The 1533-nt window shown below is 47.6% G+C and overlaps 1 protein-coding gene across 1 annotated transcript; it reads left to right on the forward strand.

Annotated features, from left to right (window-relative positions):
- The first annotated feature begins 507 nt into the window (after positions 1–507).
- Positions 508–885, forward strand: LOC131235651 (uncharacterized). Its single transcript, XM_058232922.1, has one exon. The coding sequence runs from the start codon at positions 508–510 to the stop codon at positions 883–885; it is 378 nt and encodes a 125-aa protein (XP_058088905.1).
- Positions 886–1533: the final 648 nt, after the last annotated feature.

The raw sequence follows: 1533 nt of genomic DNA on the forward strand, positions 1-1533 counted from the left end.
TATAGGTGACCTTATGAACAGGTTGGATGGAAAATAAACATCACGGCAGGCCCTAGGAAAGTTTCAACGGTGGTCGTCATTATTACCGCTGCTTCCTGTAGTGTGGTCCACTTGAGCCTTGGCTCTGCCTTATTTTGGGATTCTTTCCTAAAAAGACATGAAAAAAATGGATGAACGGCGTGGATAAACACATACATCATGGTGGGCCCCCACGGAACCCCTGGCTGGACCGATTTCCATCTAGGCGGGGCAGGACGCAATCCGCTTCCAGGCAAACCGGCTTTGTTGACCCAGGTGGGGCCCGCAATCAGGAAACCGCTCCCGGGTTTCTACGGAGCAAGTCACTCTACTTATCCCCATCTTTAAAAGGGCGCCTCTCTCACTCTATACTCCACCCACAGCTTTTGATTTCCAAAACCTTTCGGTGTATAATCTCTCTCTCTCTCTCTCTCTCTCTCTCTCTCTCTCTCTCTCTCCCCTCTTCCATTTTCGATCTCGCGAAAAGAGATGGAGATTCTCCCGTTTCAAATCTACGAGAGCCTGAAGAGATACTGGCGGAGGCGAAGATATCAACGGCTGAATGGAGCCGGGAAGAGGAACGTGCGTGTCGTGAGGCTCGGAGGGAATAGTCGCCGATCATGGAGAGTACGGCCGATTCCTAAACTGAGGATGAAGATCCCGTCGCCAATTAAGATCCTTGCTCGGATCCGGGATGCGTACATGAACGCGATGCTGGGGGTGGCAGGAAATGGCGTGGACGCCTTTGGCGGGAGGAGGGTCCCGAAGGCGCGGGTCCCTTCGGCCAAAGCTGGGGATTTTGAGAGCCGTTTGCTTTTCGAAATCTGCAAGTCGATTGCTGCTTCAAGGCAGTTAGCCGCCGTTTGATGGAAGAATTTGAGTTGATATCCACTCTTACGCGACCGATAAAAAGGCCCTTTTTTCTACCTTTTGTAATAAAATAGTATAGCGTTGTACTGTTGAATTACCAAAAACAAGAAAGGAGGGCGCGCTATGTCGGAATGGGCGTAAATGATCCTTTTGAATTTTATTTTTTTTAATGGGTTTTCTTTTCTTTCTTACGGCTTTTTATGATAATTATTATTATTTGAATGGTTGCTTTGGAAAGGATGGTCTGAATATGTCAGTGGACCGTGTTCTGTTGAAGTTTGTAAATGGACGGATCACATCTTTTCAAGGCAATTGGATCAAGAAATCCCTACCAAGTCTAGCAACAGGCGAGCCAGGGTTTGGCTCAGGCCTGGATTTTCTACTGGTGGGTCTGGTCTATTCAAAATTTGATTTTGTGGGAAGTGGACTGGCTGGTGTACGCACACCATCCATCTCAGTGGTGTGTAATAGCGTCAGAAGACAAGCCCACCGGAAGCGGATTGGCTGGTGTACCTCCAGCCATATAGCTGCTGTATGGACGTAAGCAAGCTCTTTAGGTCTGATCATGAGGTATGTGTTATATCTAAACCGTCCATCTATTTGGTGAGCTCTTCTTAAGATTTTAGACGGAAAATAAGACAGATT

This window comes from Magnolia sinica, chromosome 19, assembly GCF_029962835.1.
Source record: "Magnolia sinica isolate HGM2019 chromosome 19, MsV1, whole genome shotgun sequence".
NCBI classification, from domain to species: domain Eukaryota; kingdom Viridiplantae; phylum Streptophyta; class Magnoliopsida; order Magnoliales; family Magnoliaceae; genus Magnolia; species Magnolia sinica.

Bases quoted from the DNA above. Each gene is read 5' to 3' on its own strand.
- LOC131235651 (XM_058232922.1), top strand. From the start codon at position 508: ATGGAGATTCTCCCGTTTCAAATCTACGAGAGCCTGAAGAGATACTGG.